The 25,726-nt window shown below is 45.2% G+C and overlaps 1 protein-coding gene across 1 annotated transcript; it reads left to right on the forward strand.

Moving 5' to 3' along the window:
• Positions 1–2,944: 2,944 nt before the first annotated feature.
• LOC117643780 lies at positions 2,945–24,616 on the forward strand. The gene is made up of 12 exons (XM_034382860.1): positions 2,945–3,075; positions 8,146–8,212; positions 8,977–9,233; positions 10,163–10,319; positions 10,777–10,910; positions 11,503–11,649; positions 13,919–14,071; positions 18,403–18,538; positions 19,329–19,465; positions 20,013–20,169; positions 22,111–22,280; positions 23,721–24,616. Exons 2-12 carry the CDS (start codon positions 8,182–8,184, stop codon positions 23,868–23,870), a joined length of 1,629 nt encoding a protein of 542 aa, XP_034238751.1. The 5' UTR covers positions 2,945–3,075; positions 8,146–8,181; the 3' UTR covers positions 23,871–24,616.
• Positions 24,617–25,726: the final 1,110 nt, after the last annotated feature.

Below are 25,726 nucleotides of genomic sequence, written 5' to 3' on the forward strand. Positions count from 1 at the left end.
TTAGTCAGGCCACTAAACCCGACCTTACAGTGTAGTTGGTGCATGCTTGGCAGGCATGCGCTAACTAGAGCGTGCTTGTAGGCATGCTCCAGCTAGAGCATACAATGTACGCTCTCTGATTTGTAGAGTAGAGAGAGAAAACGATTTTTTTGCACTACTCAGGTAACTATCGATCAGCAAACAACAATTATTTTCTCGTAGTGAATCTTTTACAGAAAAATAACCTTTTGGTGGTATTTGGAAGAACGGACTTCCTGCTCCAACCGCTAAGCAGGTGTGGAACTGGCGCTTTGCTTACCAGTGAAGTCGCTTACTTGCGGATAATGAGACTCGGAAGCAAACAGTAGTGCCGGGGGGCCATGTTTCATAACCTACCAAAACAAAAAGAAACAAAAAAAGAAACGAGGACCGACAGTACTCTGTGAGCCCTGTACTACGGAAACTGCCCGGGCGGTAGCACGCGACACTACGATAAATTGCCCTAAGCCACGGCAAAGTGAAAGAGCGAAAACAACCGAACTTTTATGGGCCCACAAATAGGTTGCATGTTTCCCACCTACATGGAGTAAAACATTATCAAAATCTGACAAAATAAGACATCAAGCGATCAAGGGAATCTGCCCATTCCCGCCGCTGCAGGCGCCAGCTGAGCGCTAAATCAGCACTGCGAGAGATAAAAGCGAAATGTATTTTGAGATATTGCACCATACGTGCAATGCCTCAAGGACACGGTAAAAACTGTTCCTGGTTTTCCCAGGGACCTCCTGGCAATCGCCTATGTCTTTACCATAGGCGAAAACCAGGTACAGTTTTCACCGTGCATCTTGCACCTTACGTGCAATGCGTCCCGAAATTACTCTTAGCGTATGGGAATGGGAAGGCATTGCACTTCATGTGCAATGCTTTTACACTGCGCCATTTGACGCTATATTCATAGCGCTTGGATTCACAGTGGAGGCCCTCTTTAATTTACTCTGCAAACTGTGTACTAAGTACTACTCTCTCGTTAGAGCATGCTTCGAAGCACACTCTTATCTACAACCTACTTGCTAGCAGGGATCCTTAACTTAACTCAACATTTAACTACACTGCCGCTCAAAATTAGCGGCCCCTTTTTTGCGACCGGCGCCATTTCTATGTTTTTCAAGCTAGGATGCTGAAATTTGGTAGGCGGGTGCTCCCATTGTTCATCTTAAGGCTTGCGAAGTGCGCGGTCCGTGCGCCACCCCTAACGGCCTGTGCAACCCCTACAGTGCGTAAGGGTGAAAAAACCGAGACAAACATGTCGAAATTTTTCACTTTAAATGGTCGGAAAGGCGATTTTTTTTGTGTACCGACTCCAATGAGTCTCCTCTTTCCAACGGTGCAAGCGGAATTGCAATCGGACAAACGCACCCCCTTCCAGTCACCCCCACCCCCTGCAGGGGGAGCCGCTAATTTTGAGCGGCAGTGTAACGCTGCTGTCATAACGTAACATTAGACAATGTTCGCTATAGGTTAAGGGTACCAACTCATGAAAGTACTTGCAAAAGTATATCCACACAAATTCGAGACATAAAAAAATAACTTACCCTTTTGAAAAGATGTTAGAAGTTAGGGGTAATAACTTTAACTCTTATGATAACGTTATGATGCCCTTATGAGGTAAGTTAAGGATCCCTGCTTGCTAGGCACACGCTAAAATGGAGTGTGCCTGGCATGTACACGGTGAATACACTCGATTTATTCTGCCTTAAAGCATGGGCCAGTTCGGGCCAGTTTAAGTGTACCTACTTGCAGGGGGTCCAGTGTCCCGCGCCGTGCCCACTCACTTGTGCCAGTCACGTTCGTCGGGACACGAACATACATGCAGAACCCGGTACGATTTCACGCGCTTAAAACCTTGCAAAGTATTTTGAACGCACATAGTACTAACTTATTTAACTTTGTCATACGAAGAAATAGTTAGTAAATTACGAAGTGTTTTCTTTGTTAGCTTCTGTATGCTCAAAATACTCTGTCATAACAAACTGCTTTTCTTTGAAAGGCCTGAAATAGTTTGTAAGGTTTCCTCATGCAAATGTTAAACTGGTACCCGTGACAGTTTGCCCGGCCGGGCGGCGCGTCGTGCGGTGATGATAAGCGCGGAAGGGCAGCCGCAAGCAGCGCGGCAGCGGCGTCAAGTAACAGGTCTGCGCTCGTCACTGGAGAGGGCAGCATGCTGATTCCTATGACGTCCCGCTGTCTCTCTCGCACCTATTCGGAACGCCCCATGAGTGCGATGGACCGAGCGACGAAAACTTCTCTCGGAATCAGTCCGCTGGCGCGGCCGCCACGTTACGCCGCTGCTCGAGCAGGATCCTTCCGCGCCGCCGCGTGACTGGCGCGGGGAGAATCCGAGCCCCGGACGCCCAGCCGGCTGCCAGGCCAGCCACGCGGCGGCAAGGCGCTAGCAGACGCCCCCGCCCGCCACCACACTCGGTGCGGTCCAACTGGGTCTGGCTGAAGTCAGTGCGTCCCCGGCGGTCCCACCAGGAGTACATACGTAGCTTCACGTTGCGTCGCGCTTCGTCGTCTGTTCGCTCGACCGTGCCGAGGTTCTGCCGTGGGTGGCCATGTGAACTGTGACCGCTCTGTGCCCCATTCGCGCTGTGACCTGCCTGTGCTTCAAATGCTCGTGAAGTCTCTCCGCTGTGTCCTGTCGGTGCCGCAAGTGCTGCTGACGTCTCTTTGATGTTACCAGCGAGCTGAGCGCCTCCTCGTCACCCCACTTCCGACGCCACTCTGCTCGACGGTTGACTGGGAATTCCGACGCCTGGCCAAAGGCAGGGGGCGGTAACACTACAAAGCAGAAGTGAGGCGAAGCTCTCGCTTCGTGCAGGGGTTACTGAGTAACGGGCTTCGCTATCGCTCTGCCATGAAGCATTGCAGCTTAGCAACAAATCATTAAGTGTACGTCCAGGCACACTCCAGTTAAATTTAAGCAGCAGTGCAGGCTGTGCAAGTGAGGTTCAGAAGCCGTCAGGTTTTCATAGCAGCAACCACCTACTGTTGTTTGTGGGGGCATGCTGCAATGGAGAGCCGGTTGTTGCACAAGTACGTAGCTCCATGCCCGCGGCTTCCGAGTTCGCTCACTCCTGATAGCCACCTTCTCCGCCACTCCAGGTAGAGGTTCAGGGAGCATGACCCACTCGTAATGTCGTTGGCCTGCTGGCAGGGGCGGCCCTGGCTGGAAGTTGAGGTTTGGCAATTAGGTTAGGCAAAAATTCAGCTTTCTATCTCAATCCATTCGGTCGTATTAGCCAAAAACACACAAAAAAACGGCTTAGGTACTTTACACTTTTTGTCAAGTTTCATGTCGTTTCATATGATTTTGAGGCTGCTGATGACGATAATAGAACTCATTCAGACCACCGACCAAAAGTTTATGCTATTTTTGGAGGGGATCACGCCCATTTCTTCGGTGTGTCTAGGAAAGCGGCCTAAGGCAGGCTAGCGCCGCAGGCCAAGGCCAGGCGTGGATTGTCGAAACTGGCGCAGCATCGCGAAGCCTGTTACGACAGGACACGATCTAGCGTACACCTACCTTGTATGTATAGGATAGGGTTAGTTTCGTGCAGCCATATTTACGGATCGAATTTTGTTTGTAATATGGATGTTCTTGTCTGTAATACAAATGTTTGGGCATCCGTGTGTTATAACGAAATTATTTGGAAATTACGGACATCAATACTTTTGCATTAAGGACAAAATCATCCGTATTTCAAACCGAATTCGATCCGTTGTATGCCTGCATAAAACTATCCGTAACCTTCAAACACGCTATCCATAAGTACTTTACTGTGCACAACTCTCACGCTGAGAATGAAAAAGTCATGATCCATACCCAATGTTGGGCGAGGTGTACGTTATCATTCAAATTTGGGCGAGGGAACCTTCCTCACCAACATTTGAGTGATAAAGAATTTCTCGCCCAAAATTTTGGTCATGATCATGACTCTTTCATTCTCAGTGCACCACTTCCCCAAGATGTGAAATCTGGCCGGTTTACTTGGCGCTTTGGTGCAGGTCCATCGATACGAGTTCGAGAAAGTTGCTCCCCCTCCCGTCAGATGCCGTTTCGTTGGGTTTGATTGTTGCGGGCAGTGGTTGCTAGCGGCAATGAGACAGCCGCACAGGACAACGCGGCAGTGGTGCGTGGTGCGACAGCCGGAGTACGCAACTGGAACGCCTGAACGCCTTCATTTGAGTACGCTGCGAAGTCCATTTAAGACAACGTCTTAGTGAGTTCCAAATAATTTTGTTAGGGTGCTCCAAAGCGGCTCTGGCCCGGATTAGGGTACTTTCGTAGATCCTGAACCGGAAGCAAGCAGACCAGCAGACGCCAAATTGGCCGGAAACTAACCTCTCTTTGGATCTAAAACTATAGCCGAGCTGTACAAATATTGCTCGCGAAACATATATGCACTGCAAACAAGTATCAAACGACTGTTTATGTTCAAGTGTGGCCGTAACGTTTGACAAACGTCTCTTTCCCATGTCAAGTTTGGATCTACTTCCGCCAACATGGCGTCTGTGTGCTTCCGGTTTAGGGATCTACGAAAGTACCCTATAGCTGGTATGGCAATGACACTTAAAAATACAATTTTTTTAACGAGAGCTGAATGCGGCAGATTAAGTCAAAAGCAGATCTGCAGCGTTAATTTATCATAGAAAGTGTCATTTCGGACCCATTTGTGCACTTAAAATCTACGTGTGTACTCAGTACACTCCACAAGTCGCGTGCTTACAAGCATGCACTTCGAGGCGTGTACTTGCCTAAGCACGCACCTAGAAGCGTGTACTTGAGTGAGTACACACTTTGAAAGTGTGCGTTCTTTTAAAGTGTGTACTCATTCAAGTACACACTTCTACGTGCGTGCTTAAGTACACGTCTCTAAGTGCATGGTTGTAAGCACGCGATTCGAGGAGTGTACTGAGTACACACATAGATTTTGTGTGTGTTTCTTTTCTTCGGAGACAGAGCTCTTTGGAAGAACATTCTATTAGGAATGTAATGTCAATTTCTCTTATATGTGAATTTAGTCTTGCTGTGGGGTGAAAGTTTCGCTTAACTTTCGAAAAATGTCGGAAAAAGCGTTTTCACTTGACTTCCGGTCTGGTTCTTCTCCGGAGTGCACCATGAAACCTTATTGGCTGAGCGATAGCGAAGCCCGTTACTCCAGTGCGGTTGAAAAGTTTTGTCTGTCTGTCTGTGTGTCTGTCTGTCTGTCTGTCTGTGTGTGTGTGTACACTACTCCTCCTGAACGGCTCGGCCGATCTGGCTGAGATTTTGCAGGCTTATTAGGTATGTTCTTGGCTCGGCACACGCGAAATTTCACTATCGTAGCTCACGTGGTTCAGTTTTTATAGGCGAAAAACACCTAAAAAACGGCGAAAAATTGAGTCTTCTGCCCCAGTCCCAACAAGTTAAAAAGTTTCAAGGGTCAAGATCGTGTTATCTGTAGATGAAGCAACTCTATCTGGAATGAAGGGGGTCCCGCCCCCAGCATGAAACAAGTAAGAAGTAACCGATGATGGACAAGCCAATGCCTGCCGAAGGCAGGCTAGCGCCGCAGGCCAAGGTAGGTACGCCAGGCGCGGATTGGAGGAACAGGCCGCGAGACATCGCGAAGCCTGTTACGACAAGACGCGGTCTGGCGTAAACCTACCTTGTGAAATATCTCAAGCCTTTCAAAGGAAAGCTGCTTGTCATTTCAAAGTATCTTAAGCATACCTACGCTTACACAGAAAGTACTCCATTTTTTTATGAACGATTTCTCCGTACAACGAACTAAACTATAAATCCAGGAAGCGGAAGAAGAGAATTATTCGACTTCTATCCAAATTAAGTTTTTATCTGACTGTTGTGCCTCAGGATGGTTGACATCATTACACACAGTAAATGTCTAACAGTAGGCCGTACCAACGTAATATGTTAGAAATTTTCTCCGTAATACCAACGAAATTTGTCAAAATCTCTATAAGGCACAGTGAATTCTCAATGGTGTGTACGAAGTCAGCTGCACCACCATAATATGGAGAATTTTCACTGAACAACATTAAGGGGGGACATCACTCCAAAATGATCAAAAAATGCAACTTTTTTTTATTAGTTTATATTATAGACCATTCCTTTCTGCGTCGAATGGTGAAAACCGAATTCCGGAATTCAAAAAAATGCAGTTTTAGTAGGTTGTGCGCCGCAAACATGCATAGGGGAAAAGCCCAGTTTCCCCAACTTCGATCGCGTTTTTCTCGGAACATGAAATTGCAAACAGTTGCAGGCCTCTAGGGCGCAGTTTTTGAGCTACAGCGGGGAGATTTAGCATGGAAGCTCTTCCGACATGCCGCTATGGTGGGTAGCAAAATATTTTGATTTGCTCAATTTTTATTATTATTTTAACGTTCAAAATTGAACAATTTTGACCCAAAAAATTGAACAATTTTTTTTGGCATGTAACAAATTCAACTTTAAATGATTTTTTAAATGTGATTCAGGTACCCACCATATCCAGACATCTTAGGACGGCTGTCACCAAATTTCAATGTTCTAGGTCAAACCGTTTGGCGTCCAGCGCTGCAACCGTGCGAAATGGTCTAACCTAACACTCAAAAATGTGTTTTCAACGAAAGCGCTGTACTGCCCTGGCGGATTGACTTAGTGTTGTTTTATGCTTTATCTGTTAAAATATGAACAATTTTTCTCTTTCCGTTTGGTTTTTATGACGTTCTTACAAAAGCACTGTTTTTGCACACTAAATGTCATGGGACTTTTTTTGTCCCACGGTTTATGCAATTTTAAGCACATCCGGTGGTGATGCAATTTTGTGTCCGCCAGGCGGGACAAATTGTCTAGTGAAAGTACAAGTTGCAGCTGGCGCCGGACAAAATGTGTCACCAGACGGGAACAAAATTGTACCAGCGTCGGATGTGCTTAAAATTGCATAAACCGTGGGACAAAAAAAGTCCCATGACATTTAGTGTGTGGAGTGATGTCCCACCTTAAGAGTGCACCAAATTATTATTTTACTCAGTTCCATAAGTTACGTTTCGGAGAAAATCGACATGAAAAATGGATATAACTCAACTTTAACCATTTTCTAATTTTTTTAAATAAATGGAGGTGACTCCGTTGCAGAAAATGGCAAGAGGACTTAACTAAACTTTTGTCTTAAAACTCTTATGTTAAAAGTAGCAGTTAAACTTACCTGCTATTGGATCATTGATCTAATTGTTTGGCATACGGGACATGAGCCCCGCCCCGTTTGAGCCCCGATGGTCTGAGCCCCGACCTGAGCCCGGGTTGAGCCCCGACCTGAGCCCGGGTTGAGCCCCGACTTGAGCCCCGACTTGAGCCCCGACCCAAGCCCGGATTGAGCCCCGACCTGAGCGCCATTTGAGCCCCACTTGAGCCCTTTTTGAGCCCCGCGACCTGAAATCACGCATTTTTTGCATGATTCATTGCCACGGGGCTCAAGTGGGGCTCTAGTGGGGCTCAAATGGGGCTCAAACGGGGCTCAGGTCGGGGCTCAATCCGTGCTCTGAAAATTAGGGCTTGGGTCGGGGCTCAAGTTGGGGCTCAACCCGGGCTCAGGTTGGGGCTCAGGTCGGGGCTCAGGTCGGGGCTCAGACCATCGGGGCTCAAACGGGACGGGGCTCATGTCCTGTATGCCAATTGTTTTCAGTCTTCCCTGCAAACAGTTTTTTGTTTCCCCTAAAAAATGATGAAAATCGAGCTATCACCTCCTGCTTAATGGAAGTTTGTACCTTTCACATGCTCAAAGTACTTCGTGAGGTTGTAAGCAGATCTTCATAAGGGTATTCTACATATAAGATTGTTTCTTTCCTTGTCCTTTAAACGGATAGGTTTTTTCAATGGACCGGAAGTAAAATTCAAATGAAGAGCGGAAGTAAGATCCGACTTCCGGCACAGCATCGGCATTGAATCTAACAATTCAATGATGACATTTACTTTTAAATGTTGTCGAAAAAAGTTTTCATCTCTCTGACTCCTCTTTCGTTTAGCCTAAGGTCGAAACAAATGTTGTTTTTCGGCATCAGCCCTCTTCGAATCACTGATGCGGATGCGAATGTGAAATAGATTCCTAAGTTCATCTGTTCCAGTTTGATGCAGCAGCTGTCTACGATTCTGAAACCATTATGGCGATTGCTCTGAAGAACGCCATTGTTTGTGAGTATCGTGATTTCAATCAACTTTTCATCTGCCTGGACGCTGTGTAGCTTGTAGAAATCGTCAAATGGGGTACTTCGGAACTCAACGACAGAACGAGAGAAACAAAAGAGCAGCGTCGTGCGGCCGTTCTGGCATGGGGTGGGAACTCGCTTTGCGCTTTTGCAGGGCCTCGGTTTGCAATGAGTTGATGTTTAGACATTATGGCTATTTTCGATCATGAACCGATAATGAATCCTCTATCACGCAGTGCCACTATTGGATCATTCTAGTCGGAGCTGAGTGAAGAACAAGAAAAATCGCAAAAGACTGTATTTACGGCATTTAAAGTGCATATTATCGCTCTGAATTTGTTGCATTTTCTAGATAATAGTTTTCTAGTAGCAAGGGGACTTAAATATTTGAAGTAAGAGTGCAAAAGAGTACAGTTTTGTGATTCTTCCTGTTCTTCACGCAGCCACGACTTAAATGGTTTATCTGCTTCAACATAAAGTTTTGTGACGGTTGCCAAGGGCAAGCAAGAAGCGCCGCGCCAAGGTAGGTGTTAACACCAGGCGTGGATTGTCGCAACTGGCGCAACATCGCGAAGCCTGTTACGTCGATACACGTTCTGTCGTACACCTACCTTGTTTTACCGGTGTGCTTTTGCAGGCACGCACTTGTGGAAGTGTACTTCATAGGCATTTAGGCTTGAAGTACGTCAAGTAGTAATTAAAAAGGAAATGTAATGGTCACCTTTTTCTTTGCCCAACCCGCGTTGTCAGACTCGACGCTCGGCGATTGCTCCGTGTGCGGCGCGCCGAAGTCGCGAGCCTGTTCCACCTGCTACGTCGACTTCTACTGCGGCCGCGATCACCAGAAGGAGGACTGGGCCAGACACAAAGTGGGCTGTGGCGCCGTAGAAGTCCCCGAGGGCAAGAAGTGGCTGGTCGCTGCCAGGGACATCCCAGCTGGCACCAGGATCATGCGGGAGGTGCCCGCCATCAGCTTCCCGAAGCTGCCATCGGGTTCCGAAGACGGGGTGAGTTCCCTCGTTGGACAAACGACCTTGCGGTTAAATACATTGGTAGCAAAGCGTGTGAGAGGAAAAACAACTCCAAACAAAAATGTACACCAAAGTTCATTGAATATCTTGAATTTTAGTCGATTTTTTTTTCAAAGTCCTTGAAATTTTGTCGAAATTTACAGAAATTCTTTAAAAATCAGTGAAGTTTGTCTGCAATTCATTAAAATTTGTTCAAAATTCTTGCGGAACTCAAAAATTTGTACATTGAAATTCAAAGTTTTCCCCTTGAGCCGTGTTGGTAAGCTGCATTCAAGCTCGCAACTACGGTTTTAGGCGAAACTCTTGTAATCACCCCAGTTTTGGGGTGCACAAATCATTAAGGAACTGGCGGCCCTCCCACATGGTAGAGAATGCACATGTGCTCAGTTTATGGGTGACTGAGGGTGCCCAGATTCTGGGCGCCTTTGGCACCTTTAGCGCTTCTGAGCTACGGGTGAAGGCAGGTTTCTTTATGGTTTGTGCACCCCGAGACAGGATGACAAAGGTGCTCAGAAACTGGGCGACATATAGCGCTCGAAAAGGGGCAGGACAACAGCGCCCAGTTTCAGGCCATGCCAAAGTTTGGGTGTACTAATGAGCTCATTTGAAATAGCCTTCCTTGATATAAGTCGAAGGCACTTTCTTTGACAAAGAAATCCAATACATTATACGAGGGGTCGTGAGCTCAGATCGCGCTCTAAGTAATATAAGGTAATACACGTGCCATATTACCGTGTTTTGGCTGATTTCACATGCTTACTTTGCTTAAAGTGGTTATTTTGGAATTTGCTTCGTATTTTGAAGCACTTCTTCACAATGCGGAGCAATTCTACAACGCCTTTAGTCTCTTCGTAGACTTTTCCAAGTGCCAGTTTTCGTTGGACTTTTTAAAATTTTGTCCCCAGTGCCTGTGTCGTGGCTGCTTCACCTCTGTGAGCAGCACCAGTCGGTGCAAGAGCTGCGGCCTGCCCCTGTGTCGACAGGGCTGCGACCCGGACGGACTGCACCGAGCGGAGTGCGCCCTCCTCGAGAAGGCTGACTTTAAGTCGAAAGTCGACAAAGGTGAGCTCCCTTCGTTTTACTGTCTGTCACTCGTAAACGAATTGAGCACGACGATGCGGCCGAGATCTTCTCAATGCTGGCCATGCGGCTGATCCCTTGCTCGTGGAATATCCGCACACACTGAAGTCTTCTCGGATACCGTCTTTGTAGGTTACGGACATATTTGTGCGTGAATTTTATTGAAGTACGTATGTAATACGATGAAATTCATGCCTAATACGATGAAAAATTAAGCATATTACGTATGTGCAAATTTATGCGTACCTTCACATGAAAAACCATCGTAATACGTTTAAAAACGATCACAAGATGTTGAGTGTGTATTACGGATCGAATTTCATTTGTAATACGGATGGTTTTGTCCATGATACAAAGATGTAGGTTTCCAAAATGGTTTAAAGCGGCTGGAACCTCAGCGTTTCTAAGTCAGGACCTCAAGCTCGACATTTCTCTGCAGGTGTCGTGAAGCTTGGTCTGCACGCGTCGTACGCCCTGACGGTGCTGCGGACGTACTTGTGGCTCAACGACCATCCGCAGATGCACCAAGTCCTCGCGAGCAACATGGACGTGGACGAGGCGTCGTTGAGCGAGGTACCCGCCTACACTCTAAATGTCTTACAATGAAATTTGACCTATGTTATTCGTATGTTACAGTGGATTCGGCGCAAGCATAATACGAAGCAATATTTCTTCGTAATACGAATCTTTTCTGCTTTTTCATTGTAAGATACAAAGAAAAACCTTCGTAATACGAAGAAAAAACACCTTCGTATTATGCTTGCGCCATTTTCTTCGTATTATGGGAAATTTCTTCGTAAGACATTTAGAGTGTATTTTCATTCTCAAAACTCCCGTGGGAGTTTATTGTTCATGCTTCATTTCACGCGTAACCCTTTCAAGAGTGACTCTGTACACACTCAATGTCATGGGACCTTTTTCTTGTCCCACGATTTATGCAATTTTACGCACATCCGACGCTGCTACAAATTTATTCCCGCCTGGCGACACATTTTGTCTGACGCCTGCTGCAAATTGTACTTTTAGTAGACAATTTGTCCCGCCTGTTGGACACAAAATTGCATCACCACCGGATGTGCTTAAAATGGCAATGGCATCATTCATGGGACTAAAAAAGTCCCATGACATTTAGTGTGTAATGTCGGAGATGCCTTTTCTGGCGCAGGTGGCCAAGGCTGTGTGGCACTACACTCGTGACTGGCTGCTGAAGGAACTAGGTGTTCTGTGGATCGTGGAAAATCGGCTGCGTCGGGCCCTCCTCCTCGCCGTGAGGAATCACCTGCTGACCCATAAGGAGCAGCCTTCCAAGGGGGTGAGTGCTATTTTAGGCCTTGCTGGAAACTGAATCGTTAGTCATCAGTCATTGAGACCTTCAAGAGGTTTGAGTTTGAAGCGACCGACTGCGAATTTGTGCTGTTCATTGTACGTTGTACATACCATTCCAATCCCTTATTACAATGTAAGCTCAAGCTTACGGCTAGCAAGCTCTGTGGAGTCAGCATGACGGCATGAGGCATGCACCAGTATTTTTCCTTGCGGAGCATCGAGCATGCAACAAAATGCGCATGCCTTTGCATGCACCAAACACGGGAGTGCCTTGTAGTGCGTGCTTGGAACACGCTCGGGTTTGCAGAGTATCCTCCGAATGGACTCTGAAAGTAGGAGCCAAGGTTTCAGACCTTCAACATTTGCATTACCAAAGGACGTGATGCATTCACACGAGAGCGATTCTCACGTTTCGGGGTAGTTTTGACGTCTCTGATTTGCCGAAAGTGAGAAATATCCAATTAAGTTTTTCTGATTATTGGGGTCCTGGATGATACTAGAGTTATGGCAATGGTATTTATAGTAAAGACCTTGTACTATCTTCCTTAAAACATGAGCCATAAGGTATTCCCATACGTTTTAGTGGGTGTTTTGATCACGGAAATTACGTTATCACGGAAGTTACAAAGTGTCAAAATCAGCTTTAACGGCTGACTCGGGCTTGCTGTGGCTTAAAAGTCGTTCCAGGGTCAATTGATACTCTCAGCCCGACATTTCAGTGGAAAATTTTTTCACCTAGTGCTGCTGCAACATTGGGTAAAGGGTGCCACGGAAGTTACAGGTAATTGTTGATACACGCCATTTTATAATGCTCTAGCCCGCTTTGAGACCGTATACAGCATCTTAGATTTCCGCGACCCATGCAATTATTTCCCAGGGACTCCACTTTGATGGCTTGTGTCATGGAAAGTTAAAAGTTTGGCTTGGGGAGAAGTCCAGAGCTGCCTTTTCGAAATTTGTGTAGTTAAATTGAATATACGGAGGACATTTTTCGTTGCAGCATAAGTACCTTTGAAAGAAGTCTGGCGTATTGGTCTTCGGTTGAAATTAGCTCGAGACATGCCAAGCTTCGAATCCCCATCGACAGTTGGCAGCATTTTCGAACCACACCGCCACACTGTGGGTGGAAAGTTCGAGTATGTGCTCTTTGGACAATCACGGAAGTTACATTTAGGGTATTCGAAACGCTACGTAGACCAATCCAACGAACGTGAACTTTTCGAAATGTGTGCGTTTAGTGGGATATGGCCCTCCCTAACATCAGAAACAAACCCCATGTCGATATCTGCGCTCGTTTGGGCACAGGAGTCAGAAGAAACGAAACTACCCCGAAACGTGAGAATCGCTCACCACGCACTGTAAATGGCTTACGGTGAAAGGCTGCACCAACATATTATGGTTGAGATTTTCTCCATAATTCAAATAAAATTCGTTAAAATATCTATAGGGTACAGTGAATTCTCAACGGTATGTTATGAAGTCAGCTGCACACTAAATGTCATGGGACTTTTTTTGTCCCACGGTTTATGCAATTTTAAGCACATCCGACGCTGATACAATTTTGTTCCCGTCTGCTGACACATTTTGTCCGGCGCCAGCTGCAACTTGTACTTTCACTAGACGATTTGTCCCGCCTGGCGGACACAAAATTGCATCACCACCGGATGTGCTTAAAATTGCATCATTCGTGGGACAAAAAAAGTCCCATGACATTTAGTGTGTGCACCACCATAATGTGAAAAATTTTCACCATAATATGGAGAATCTTCACTGTACAACAGTTTGAGTGCCTTTGTATTGCCAGTGTCCGAGTGCAACACACGAAGGTGAACCTCACTTCATTCAAAGCCCTTTTACTGGATCCATTCAAATGGCCACTTTTCTGGCCTCCATATTATTCGATCCAACCCGCTTTTGGGGACAAATGCACAAAATGAGGGTATAATAGGCCACTTTTGTTGATATTTGATCCACGAAGCGGAAGAAGGGGTTAAGTCGAGTTGCTTCAGTGACCTCTTATCAGTCTATCAAGTAAACGTAAGCGAAAATTTGGTCCAAAAATAAGTGTGGTGAGCCAAGTCCCATCCTCTTGCATCTATTTTTAGATGACATTCCCCACCTGTTCTCCCACCTGCAAGGTTCAGGCCTTTCAAAAGTGCACGGATTCAACTCGACTTACCCCCTTCTTCCGCTTCGTGGATCATTTTAAATATTATCTAGTGTTTCTGATTGCTATCATAATGTGTTTTTGACAGTACGTGATGATGAGCAATGTCCTGCTGGAGCAAGCGTGCCAGCCCAACACCTTCTCGGTGCTGTCGCCGCTCGACACGGGCCTCACGCAGCACGTGGTGTTGACTGCGCGGCTGGTTCGCCGCGGGGAGCGCCTCTCGATGGACCACCTCGAGGTGAGGACAAAAAAGCCTTGAAGCCCATCAGTTGTTAACGCTGTAAACCGAAAAGCTTGCATAGTGTGCACGTGTTAGCGCATGCCTGCTTGCCAGGCAAGCTAGGCACGCGCGAATTAATGCATATGCTGGCCGGAGCATGCTGCAAAAATGCAGTCTGTCTCCCCGGATTCATTGAAGGGGCAAACCAGGGCCAATCAGCAGAGCCCAAAATGGACCATCGACGATTTGGCCCATTTTTGGCTCAAATGTTACCTACCCATAGGTAAACATCGGGGTAAAATTTCAGCCACCTAGGTGTCGTTTCATAGGAGTTATGGGCAATCTTAGTTTTTGACTTTTTTCTTAAGTGGTTTTTGACCAAATTGCTACATTTTCCAAAAATCCCTCTCAAGTCTACAGTTTTACCCCTAGTTGGCTGAAAACTCTTACTTCAACGTAAAATTGCATGAGGAATTCGATTTCAGGGCCCAAACGGAGCCCTGGGCAGTCTATCATAGAGAAAAACGCCAATGTTGACGAAAAATCACTTTTTTAAGGTTTTACGTCGGTGCGTTTTAAAGCTACACCCGAATCCAAACTTGGTCAACTCTATGCGGGAAATTGTACCTCATACCACCACCTAAAATAGCACGGCTCGACATTTGGGTGGTATGGGTATGGTTTGGGCGCTGCAGCCTTGGGAACTTTTAAATTTTGAAAAACTAGCAAATTCCCCCTTACGTCGAGGTCAACCCTCATGCATTGGCTGTTTCGGGTTCAACTGAGGCCCCGCGATAATATTTAAGCTAGAAAGGTCCTTCTTACCCCTCACTACCATCACTGACCCTCTGAGAAGCGCACTGAGGTCACTTTTGGGTCCATGGCTGCAGCCAAAATGACAGAATTGACGAAACGCTTGAAGGGTAGGCAACTTATCCTACGCGCCATGTAGTCTAACATCTGCTTCTTTTATTTTGAAGAGGGTAATGATCACAATTTTGACAAATTTGGCAGTTAGATAAAATACTGAGCTAGGAACAAAACTTGGCTCATTATACATTGAACTAATATCGTAAATTGCTGATCATTACACTAAACTAAGAACACAACTTCGCTTAACCCATGGGAACTAGTCCAGACGACCATCCGGGAACACCGTTTCCGGACAAATCCGATTTTCCGATTTCGCCTCACAGAATTGTCACGATCATGAGACACGTTGTTTTGGAACCGCCTCTACGAAAGACGCAAGTTACTTTCGAACGGACCTCGTTCGATGAATTTGGTACGGGAACATGATTCCCGGACGGTCGTCAGAGACATGTCCAGTCCGGCAACACCGTTCCCGTACGTAAAAGCGGCCCAGCAAGCTAAATAAGGGTATTTTCGGAATCAGCGGATCGAGCCCAGGCCATTCGCACACTTTTCGACTTGGTTTGAGCTGTTACAACCTACTTGATTTTGACACGGCCCGATTCTGCTGCACGTCAAGAAGGCCGTGTGGAAATCGGATTGGTTGTAACAGCTCAAAACAGGTCATAAAGTGTGCGAATGGCCTGGGGTCCCTCCGCTGATTCCGAAAATACCCTCATTTAGCATTTAGCTTTTACGTACGGGTGTTCCCGAACTGGACATGTCTCGGAGGACCGTCCGGGTACACGGTTCCCGGACTCAAAAACGGCCATACAAGCGTCAAACTGAGACTTTTTGCATTTTCTTCCTTATTTCGGAAAATAAAATGATTTTGGTACTCATTTTGACTGAGAACCGTGTTTCCGTACTGCGTTCCCGCATCTTATGTCGTTCGGCGTCCACACGGGAACCCCGTACCCGCGTGAATGGGCATGGCCCTCGCGACCGTCCGGGCACGGGGTTCCCAGATTTTTCTTCGGCTGGTTGGTTTTGTTATTGCATGATTCGTGCTTATATCAAGTCGCGAGGTCCGAGAGATGCATGGTTTGGTCAAAGCAGACTCAGGTCCTGAGCGGAAGTTTGCCCAAAACGAGTCCGGTCGTGAACGTGTTAAGCAAAGTTGTGTTCTTAGTTTAGTGTAATGATCAGCAATTTACGATATTAGTTCAATGTATAATGAGCCAAGTTTTGTTCCTAGCTTAGTATTTTATCTAACTGCCAAATTTGTCAAAATTGTGATCATTACCCTCTTTAAAATAAAAGAAGTACATGTTAGACTACATGTTTTATTAGACCAGAACAGCCCCCCACATGGCGCGTAAGTTGCCTACCCTTCAAGCGTTTCGTCAATTCTGTCATTTTGGCTGCAGCCATGGACCCAAAAGTGACCTCAGTGCGCTTCTCAGAGGGTCAGTGATGGTAGTGAGGGGTAAGAAGGACCTTTCTAACTTAAATATTACCGCGGGGCCTCAGTTGAACCCGAAACAGCCAATGCATGAGGGTTGACCTCGACGTAAGGGGGAATTTGCTAGTTTTTCATAATTTAAAAGTTCCCAAGGCTGCAGCGCCCAAACCATACCCATACCACCCAAATGTCGAGCCGTGCTATTTTAGGTGGTGGTATGAGGTACGATTTGCCGCATAGACTTGACCAAGTTTGGATTCGGGTGTAGCTTTAAAACGCACCGACGTAAAACCTTAAAAAAAGTGATTTTTCGTCAAAATTGGCGTTTTTCTCTATGATAGACTGCCCAGGGCTCCGTTTGGGCCCTAAATCGAATTCCTCATGCAATTTTACGTTGAAGTAAGAGTTTTCAGCCAACTAGGGGTAAAACTGTAGACTTGAGAGGGATTTTTGGAAAATGTAGCAATTTGGTCAAAAACCACTTAAGAAAAAGAGTCAAAAACTAAGATTGCCCATAACTCCTATGAAACGACACCTAGGTGGCTGAAATTTTACCCCGATGTTTACCTATGGGTAGGTAACATTTGAGCCAAAAATGGGCCAAATCGTCGATGGTCCATTTTGGGCTCTGCTGATTGGCCCTGGTTTGCCCCTGAATTCTGTTTAGAGGGACAGTGATTCTTGTGCCGCGACGGGTACTGTCAAGTGAAAACCTTCCCACATGGTACACTGTGGCAAAAAGCTACGGAAATTTCTGTAATCAGCTTGTGGTAATTCTCCGTAGCCCCCTTGTCAATATTCTCCGTAGGCTCTTTCAGGATTTTCCGTAGGACCGCACAGTATTCTTCGTAGGACTTTCCAGTCTTGCAGGTCCTACGGAGAAGACTGTGCGGTCCTACGGAGAATACTGTACGGCCCTACGGAGAATACTGTAACTGCTTACGGAGAATATTGATAAGAGAGCTACGGAGAATCCTGGCAAAAAAATTAACAGAATTTTCCGTACTCTTTTGCCACAGTGTAGTGACTAAGTGACTAAAAGTCAATCTTAGGTCACCATAACATTGATTAAAAAAATAAAACTTAGCTGAAATATATTCTTCAAAACAACCGAAACAGGATTCCATGCCCTTGCAAAAAGGAAAATATATGGAAAATATGTGTCAATATATGACTCCATATGTGTTTCATGCATTGTGAATATAATTGTATCTTGCTCAATATATTGCAAATTATCTTGCGCAATACGTGGTTTATATATGGGGGTATATATTGGTGCCCGTTAATATATGCTGCATGTATTTCCCCATATAATATTATCTTCGCGAAATATATGTTTCAATATCTGACACGGTCCCCGTCTTGGGATGGGGCAGGGTGAGGAGGGCAGACTTTCAACTAACCTTTCTTAAAATCTCGGCACTGGATGTTGAAAGGCGGCTATATTTCTCAACATGATTTTATATTGTAAAATATATTGACGCCATATATTGAGCAGGGGAAAGGTTCTTTTCCATGCGTTTAAGTCTCCAAGAAATTTTGAGAAATCCTGTTTAACAAGTGAACTGGAACAGTTCGGAAATTTTAAACGTCTTTTTAGGGCGTAGCGCGAAAAGTTCTTCTAGGTGGCCACGGTAGGACCACAATTGGATGTCCTCGCAAGGCGAAGTTTACATTCTTTTATAATTGTAAAGGAAGTCTCTGAGTCGTCAGACTCCATGGTGTATTTACACTATATATTGCCACATATAGAGCAATGTATGAAATTTATATATTTGCCACATATTTTTTATATCGGAAAAGTATCTTGCTAAATTATCTTTTCCACATATGACGTCAATACATGTTGGGCCATATATTTTGTCCATATAGTGCCCCTATATTTTCCATATTGCAAGGGTGAGTGCTTGTCCCACTTACATCGTAGATCACCTCAGAGAAACTGAGTTTCTTTCGGCAAGCGATCTGCTCTCCAAGTTATAGACAATTCAGATCAATCAGTTAACAAAGGCCAACTGTTTCCGATTTCCAGAACTCTCTGATGGAGGAAGCTCAGCGACGCAGCTACCTGAGGTACTCTGACATGCAGTGCTCGTGCAAGCTGTGCTCAGACCCCACGCGCCTGGGCCTTCATCTCAACTCCTGGCCCTGCAGCCACTGCAAAAAAGGTACGTAAAGTATCGTTGGCGAGCACACCGAAAATGTCATTGGACATTTTTGGCCCCACGAGTTATGTTATTTTTCGAGGACGTTACGAAGCGGGGCGCTCTCAAAACCTGACCAACTATTTTAGGGAACGTCAACGTCAAGTTATTGTAAAGTATTTATAGCATATCTAGCTTTCAGAGAAAATACGTCGTTATTTTGTAACTAACTCGCCGTGTAATCAACGAAACAGAATGTATCGAACATTGGCTTGAAACAGCCCGTAAGGCAGGGCGTGGTAACTGAACTTACATTGAGTTTTCGGGTGCCTGCATCTCGTAAACGGTCAGTAAAAAAAAATATTCCTGGGATGATTTGAATTTTGAATAACATTTAGAATCGAAGTTATCTCATGCATAACTTTTTTATCTCATCGAAACTTCAAAAATCGCCAAAAAAAAGTTATGTTACCACGCGCTGCCATAACATTCATGCGTGTAGGCACACTGATTGTCTCGCGGATACCATGTGGCCTTGATGCAATCATGTTCACAGATGGATGTAGCTTGTTATACGGATAATTCTACACGTTATACACAGAATTCTTCGTCTGGACTTTAGCGGATAACTCTTTTTGTGCGTTACGGACAAGAAGACCTCTGTGATTAAAATAATCCCCATTACAAGCTAAACCTATCCGTAATTGGGTTTCCTCAAAAGTGTCACGGATGCTGTCTGTAAGGAGTTTAGTGTGTTTGCTGCATGCGAGGAACCTTGAATGCTCATCTGCCCACCGTCCCGTTTGCATGGCAGGCATGGCCGTGCCGCTACCGGCCGTTGGCGAGGAGGAGCCCGATGCGCGCTGCAACAACTGCCATCACCTGATTCCCTCGACCGAAATGAGAGCAGCCAAGAGTGGACCTCTGCGTCGCTTAGACTGCCTCGAAAAAGTGAGTTCTCTTACCAACGAGGCAAAGAACCGTGTTTGCACTGGTAAAACTGAAGCGTAACTCGATGCTTGAGTCAAGCATAAAGTTACGCTTGAAGACATTACGCTTCAAATGAAGCATACTCTGGAAATTCCCCCATGCATTTAGGTAGGGGGAATCTTGGTGGTTGGGCCTGTTACGCTTGATTTCATGTTACGCTTGATTTCAAGCGTAACCTGATTACGCTTGAAAACAGAGGGTAATACTACGCTTTAGTATTACCAGTGTGGATTTTGAATTTATCGCACTTTCAAAGTCCTTTAGAGAATGTCTGTAATATGGTGAAAATTCTCCACTCTAAAAAAGTTTTAAGTCTTTTCGTGCATTGTATTTGCTCAAAATTTGGCATGTGCGTTGGAAATGCGCCGCAGGAATTAATGCGGAACAACGTTGTTCAAGTCCCGCACCCAGCGCGCTATTTAGTGGGCCAGAGCACAGTTCATCAACACTGTCTTTAAATCACATCAAGACTCGACCTGCTTTTTGAAATTTCAGTTTTTTTCCCAAGGTTGCCGAGAAGAGTCCGTGGGCGTGGGCGCAGTTCCTTCAGAACGAGTTGACGCCGGTTGGCGCTCTTCACCCGACCCACTCCATAGCACTTCGAGCCAAGCTGCATTTCATCTTCGCCATCAATTTTGTTGACATCAGCCTGGAGCGCAATGAAGGTAAGCATGCAATTCTGAAGCTACAGTTCTGTTGCTGGGGAAGAGAGGACGTCACTTTTAATCAAAATGCCTACTAAGTACTCGCTTACAATTCCACACAGGCTAGTTCACACTACCAAAGGCGTCCGTAGCCCACAACACACTATCAATCGCATGATTCTCCTCGCATTTAGGGCGTGCATTGGCACTTGTAAGTGTGAACTTGCGACATATGCACCAGCAAAAGTGTGAACTTAAAATTGCATGCATTTGTTGATGTGAACTCGCAGGTTCACTTAGGAGACAGGTTTGAAGTGGAGCCCTGCTTGTCTCAGTTATGCTTGTTTGTTAATCTGCGTTGTTTCTCTTTGATTTCGAATTTATTTGGGACAAATACGGACTAGATGTTGCAACAAGGAATGAAGGACATGAGTCGAGGCGTCGAGGCAAAGTTGCCGATTGGTATCGATACTTTTCTTGCTATTCTAAACAGAAATAACCGTTCCAGGATAGGTAATATTGTATTACCTGGTGATCTTGCCTGTCTCTCTAATAATGATCTTGAAATCGTTAATCGTTTTCGTGTTAGTAAGGAATTTCTTGCAACAAATACTTTAGTAAAGTGTTAGGAACCTGGAGGTAGTTGCCCTCTTTAATAGTAACAAAACAGCATACACGCAGAGTGAGGTAGTTGCCCTCTTTAATAGTAAGAAAAAAGCGTACACGCATAGTGAGGTAGTTGCCCTCTTTAATAGTAACAATTAAGCGTACACGCAGAGTAGCGGGTAGAATATCAATTTCGAATAAGTTTAGCAACTTAATCAGTGTTTCCTGGACGGCCTGTACGTATCCCTCGGCAAACTGAAGTGTGTACATATACAGTACACTCTTAACACCATGCTTTCAAGGACACTCATTTTTACAGCATACCTGCTAGGCCCACGCGAAAGTGGAGTGTGCCTGCAAGTACACTCTAAATAAGAGTGTGCCTGCAAGTACATTCTAAATAAGAGTGTGCCTGTAAGTACACATAATCTGGCCCATGCTTTAGATTGGACTAATCGAGTATATTGTAGCGCGTACTTGCAGGCACTTTCTTATTTAGCGTGTATATGCAAGGCACATTGTATTTTGGCGTGTGCCAGCAAGTACGCTGTAAATACGAGTGTGCTTGGAAGCATGCTGATAATAAGAGTGTGCTGAGCAAGCTGTAAACGAGAGTGTAGTATGTACACACTTAAGTTTGCAAAGCAGCATGAGAAGGGGTAATGGACTCGCAACGGAGCTGGCCGGAATCTATGCCTTGCGAATTGTAGTCCACTATTTCTCCGACTAAATATGCGATTTTTTAGATGGCTCGGGCATTTTCGGAGAGAAGATACCTTAAAGTATGCACAAAATTCAAAAGAGTTTCAATTTTCCCACCAGGGCTTGAACAAGAACAGTTTCACCGTTGCGCTTCTCAAATGCGCAGGGTGACGGCCATGGTGCCAGGGGCGACGCAGGGGGGACGCATCTTCAACTTGCGATAGAAGCTTCCGGATGCCGCAAAACTGATGGGACAAGTTGTGCACCTTGATATATGTCGAAGACAAACTATGTCCCATCACTTTTGCGGCATCCGGAAGCTTCTATCGCAAGTTGAAGATGCGTCCCCCCTGCGTCGCCCCTGCGCATTTGAGAAGCGCAACGGTGAAGCTGTTCCTGTTTAAGCCCTGGTGGGAAAATTGAAACTTTTTTGAATTTTGGGCATACTTCAAGGTGTCTTCTTTCCAAAAATGCCCGAGCCATCTCAAAAATCGCATATTTGGTCGGAGAAATAGTGAACTAAAATTCGCAAGGCAGAGATTCCGGCCAGCTCCGTTGCGAGTCCATTACCCCTTGTCTCATGAAAGCAGTCACCTCCAATCGATATTCGGAAAGCAACGTCGGCTCACCGCCATTTTCTCGTGTGGTTTTCAGAGGAACTGATTCGCTGGGAAGCACTCATACGGGACTTCTTACGGACCCTGGAAGTCTTGATCCCGGGGCACAGCTGCATTAGAAATAGGGTTCTTGGACCTTTTGTCCAGGTTCTCTTTGGGCGGTTTCTGCACCTCTGGAATAGGGACGAGCCAGACGCAGTCTGCAAGGTAAGATAAAAATGTTGCCCGTCTATGCTGCACTGAGAATGAGAGTCTTGATCAGCAACGCGTTTTGGACAAAGTCACGTCATCCAGATTCGAATCATGAATGTCTTGTCCCCCCAATTTGGGTGATACTGATTCATTACTCGAATAGAGATTATAAAGGGTGTCACCCAAAATCGAAAGGCGGTACACATGGTCTTACGAAGGCAGTGTTCGTTTTTCCGCCTTCCAAGTGTGGTACAAAAATAACCGCCCATTGAAGGGGTTAAAGTTACCACCTTTCACCGCTGTACCGCATTATATTCCCCTTCAAACGGAACATTCAAGTCGATACAACTGTGGAAGGTGGTATTTAACGGCCTTCAATGGGCGGTTATTTTTGTACCACATTTGGAAAGGCGGTAAAACGGATACCACACTTAGAAAGGCATGTCATTAACCTTTCCAAAAAAAGAAGAAATTAAGTATGACTTTGATTTGTCCAAGATTTAAATTGAGTTTCCTAAAACAAATTTTGCCTTGTTTTATGGCCGCCAACATCAATTTTCTCCTAGAATCGTCCATTACGGCGTCCTAAGTCAAACCTGTCATTTACAAGTCTGCCGCTAGGTGTCGCGGTACACGGGGATCACTCTCAACTCTGTATTTTGTATTCAAATATTTAAACGTGAGACATTCTCAAATTTATCCGTGTTTCATGCGAAGTATTGGATTGTTAAAGTAGTACATCAGTTACTAACAAAGTATTAAAAAAGTTCCCCATTTGATCCATATCGATAGAAAATCATGCGCTGAAGTCAGTGTTACCAAACAAAATGCTCCTTCCTGAACTCGTTTCTGAGATAAATGCAGTCAAAGTTGGGATTTTTAACATGGGTCTTATGGGGAACGGGTCTAAAAAACATGCTAACGTTTACTTTTGGCACATAAGGAGTAATAAGAAGGCAATGAAAAACTATAGTTAGATAAAAAACACTACTGAGAATCAAAATCCTTCCAGAAAAACGGGGGTCCCTGTCCATAGATGAGAACTACAGAACAAAGAATGTCCGAAAAATGCCCTCTTTTGCTCGAAGGCGTCTACGGGCTGCCGTTTGGCAAGGTCAACACCTGATCTCCCTCACTCAGGCGACTCAACTGTCTATACCTGAGACGTCCCGCGTCACTCATTTTTACCTCTTCCCTGCTGTCCAGAGTCCTAGTGAATCCACTCTTATCTCCTATCGAAACGAAGTATTGCGTAATTTGCGTCAACTTGGTTCATTCTCATTACATTTTTGTTATTAAAATTTTCAATACAGAAGTTCACAATGCAGTGAAAATTTTAATAACATAAATGTAATGAAAACTTAAATAACATTGTAATGATTACAGCTTCACTACCATGCAATGAAAATGTAATTAAATCTTTTTACAGTGAACGGCACCGCACGTGTGTTTCAGGTTCCTCTGGACGAGGCAGACCGCCTCATTAAGGAGATGGACGTTGTTGTATCAACCTACAAGGAAGGACAAGACACGCTGAAAAAGATCCGAATGCAGCACACCATGTGGAGCGCTGCACTCACTATGCAGTTCACTGCTGCCCCGTGAAAGGGAAAGCTTTTCGACAGCATATTTACATAATTCAGGCAGTTTTGTGCAACCACAATTACGGCTGGATGTAGCTTGTAACGTGGATGATTCCACCCATGATTTAAAAGTGTTCGTGTCAATAACATACGAAGGTGCGGACGACGAAATCAGGTTGTTGCGGTGAAATCATTCGTTTTTTAAGCAAAATCCATCAGTGACTATGATTGCACAAAATTGTCTGTATTACGGCCACGTAGTATCCGTAAGAAGTTTATTGTGTCATTTGCCTGCCAACTCTGCCCTTGCAGGGTTTTCCGATTGTAGTTAAAGTTCGTTTATGAGTATGCTTTCAATGATACTCCTAAAACTGATTGTGATTTCTCTGAAACTATATCCGAGCCTGCCAAGCTGGCAAAGCTTGCGTCACCAAGTCCTCCGACCTATGCATTTCTTTCACGTCAATCAATGGCACGGTGATAGCAACTAACTCGTTTGATCCGAAAATTAAAGCCTGTCGTCTACGTTTGAGATTTATACAAGGAAAAAATTATCAATGAAGATGCATTTCAGATATAAATTTATGGAAAATGGGTAATGTTAATCTCATTCATTGCACTAGATGGGTGGTTTGCATCGAAACGTACATTTAGGGGCCCGAATTTCGTGAAGATGAAGTTGGCCCCAACGGTACTTCGATGGTGATAAATACCTGGGGAGCCTCAGACAGAAACTTCCTAGAACTCAAAATAAAAGATTTGCCTCTTTCCGGTGTACCCTTTATTTCAGACGCCCTCCAAAACTATACCTGAGCACCGATCACATCCGCTTCGATTGTTGAGGGATCCTGTACTTGAAGCGAAAGAGGGACCATACTCACATTTTCCTGTGCTCCCTCCACTTAAATTAATAAACTCATTTGTTGAATCGCTCCTGTTACAAACAAGGTAGGTGTACGCCAGACCGTGTCTGGTCGTAACAGGCTTCGCGATGCTGCGCCAGTTTCGACCATCCACGCCTGGTGTATTCACCTACCTTGGCCTGCGGCGCTAACCTGCCTCCGGCAGGCTGCTTCCCTAGGCAGACCGTAGAGATGGGCGTGATCCCCTCAAAAAATAGTATTTGGTCATCAAAATCTACACCAATGGGATTTAACTTTCGATCGGTGGCCCGAACGGGTTCTATTTTCGTCATCGGCAGCCTCAAAAACATATGAAACGATATGAAACTTGACAAAAAGTTGAAAGTACCAAAAAAGTTGTTTTTTTTTCTGTCGTTTTTGAAGTGTTTTTTGGCTTATATGACCGAATGGATTGAGATAGAAAGCTGCATTTTGGTGTGTGGCGAGCCAAGGACATACCTAATGACCCTGCAAAATCTCAGCCAGATCGGCCGAGCCGTTCAGGAGGAGTAGTGCACGCACACACGCACGCAGACAGACAGACAAAACTTTTCAACCCCACTGGAGTAACGGGCTTCGCTATCGCTCAGCCAATCACCCGACTCTCCCTCACACATCTATAGATGTATGCTTGTCAAGTACACACCTATAGATATAGTATACTCCCACAGGTGTACTAAGCACACATTTGATTTTGTAGTGCAGTTCAGAGACAAGGAACGGATCAGAAGTGTTGTGCCGTCTTGCCTTTTCAAGCGGTTCAGTAGCTTTCAACTGTAGGCTTTGTCTACGTCAGAAGTCTAGGAACCACTCCTTACCTGGCACGCTACTTTTGACGAAATGCATTATTTTGTTTTCTTTACAACATTCTTGTACAATCAACCGAACGTGAGAGCATAACCCCATTTGGTCAAAGTTCTAAGGTGGTCAGCTAAGCAAGTTCATCATCAGAGGATATAACAGTCTTCTTTCCCCT

This window comes from Thrips palmi, unplaced genomic scaffold (genome assembly GCF_012932325.1).
Source record: "Thrips palmi isolate BJ-2018 unplaced genomic scaffold, TpBJ-2018v1 HiC_scaffold_17, whole genome shotgun sequence".
In the NCBI taxonomy this organism is placed as follows: domain Eukaryota; kingdom Metazoa; phylum Arthropoda; class Insecta; order Thysanoptera; family Thripidae; genus Thrips; species Thrips palmi.

Excerpts from the sequence above, each read along its gene's own strand:
- LOC117643780 (XM_034382860.1), top strand. The coding sequence starts at position 8,182 with ATGGCGATTGCTCTGAAGAACGCCATTGTTT. Across the intron at positions 10,911-11,502 it reads ACGAGGCGTCGTTGAGCGAG|GTGGCCAAGGCTGTGTGGCA; the intron begins GTACCCGCCTAC and ends TTTCTGGCGCAG. Across the intron at positions 19,466-20,012 it reads GCTTAGACTGCCTCGAAAAA|GTTGCCGAGAAGAGTCCGTG; the intron begins GTGAGTTCTCTT and ends TTTTTTCCCAAG.